Consider the following 1,260-nt stretch of genomic DNA (forward strand, 5'->3'; position numbering starts at 1 on the left):
AGAGCTTTTCTTTCCATCTAAGGACGTAAAATGAATTAGAACTTTCTCTTGCAAGAGTCTCAGGTTCTCCAGAACTTCACACAGTCAATAACTCAAAGCATCGGAAGATGCAGTTCAAGCTGAGCAGATTAACTTCAAAACCAAGCAATGGCAGTTTAAGAGAAAGCCTAAAGATCAGCTGAATGTTTTGATGCAAGTAATTCAGTTTAAGCCGCTGATTAACAGAGTGGATTTTAACATCAAGGATCAACATTTGTCGGTACATGGTTTGATGCATGTGTTTTTTTTCTTTCTACAGGAGTGACCAGCTTAATGTCGGGGATTACATCAAGTCTGTGAACGGCATCAATCTGACAAAGCTGAGGCATGAAGAAATCATTAGTTTATTAAAGAATGTAGGAGAAAGGGTCCTGTTAGAGGTGGAGTATGAGCTGCCCCCTACAGGTAAACAGCAGTACTGGAAGGTTACACTAAATATGTGGTATTTAATTATGTAGAATAATAAAAGCTAGGAGGTAATCAATAATCTAATCCAAAGTATGTTTCTTTAGTCCTATTTTGATACCTAATTGTGAATCAAGGCACAAGAAGGAGTGTTTCCTCCTAAAACCAGGACTCAAACACAGATTACACCCTTCTTGCCACAATTAAACCCAAAAGTATTCAAATCCCTGGAAGATAAAAAAAAATCTTTTATATTTAACATTCATCTAAATAAAAGAAGTACCAAAGATGCAAATAAGATTAAAAAAAAAATTAACACAAATATTGTGGCATTCGCTTTATGTTTGAATTAAAAGGCATGGCTGATATGGTTTATGACTTTAGTAAAAACGAAAGGTTTTAATCTTCACCGCTCTAAATGCTTGACGCTGTTTCCATTAAGTAAACAGGGGATAAAAGGCAGCTCCCTACAGTTGGTTTGTCACAAGTTCTGGATTAAATAAAAATGCTCTTTGAGGACTTTTTGGCGGAGTTGTCAGATCAGCATACCTATAGTCAATACACATGCGCAAGAAGTCAGATTTACATTTATCCCTTTAGTTTTGTATGAAAAATAAACTTTAACTTCAACTGGTGTGTATCTATTTAGTCATGTACAAAAAAGAAACACCAAAATGTAATTAAATAGTTTTTTTTTTGTACATGACTAAAGGGCAGAGATGGCAAGAGTACTCACTTTCCGTACTTGAGTAAAAGTACAGATACTTGTGTTAAAAAATACTCTGGTAAAAGTGGAAGTACTGATTAAACTTCTTT

General features: G+C 34.8%; 1 protein-coding gene across 1 annotated transcript in view; it reads left to right on the plus strand.

Annotated features, from left to right (window-relative positions):
• LOC107104585 (glutamate receptor-interacting protein 2-like) overlaps positions 1-1,260 on the plus strand; it is a 67,371-nt gene that overhangs the window by 9,950 nt on the left and 56,161 nt on the right. Inside the window, exon 4 of the mRNA XM_015404619.1 lies at positions 299-444. Coding sequence (XP_015260105.1) covers positions 299-444 — 146 coding nt within the window. The remainder of the gene's footprint in view (positions 1-298; positions 445-1,260) is intronic.

Source organism: Cyprinodon variegatus, unplaced genomic scaffold (genome assembly GCF_000732505.1).
Source record: "Cyprinodon variegatus isolate N-32 unplaced genomic scaffold, C_variegatus-1.0 Scaffold1805, whole genome shotgun sequence".
Lineage (NCBI taxonomy): Eukaryota > Metazoa > Chordata > Actinopteri > Cyprinodontiformes > Cyprinodontidae > Cyprinodon > Cyprinodon variegatus.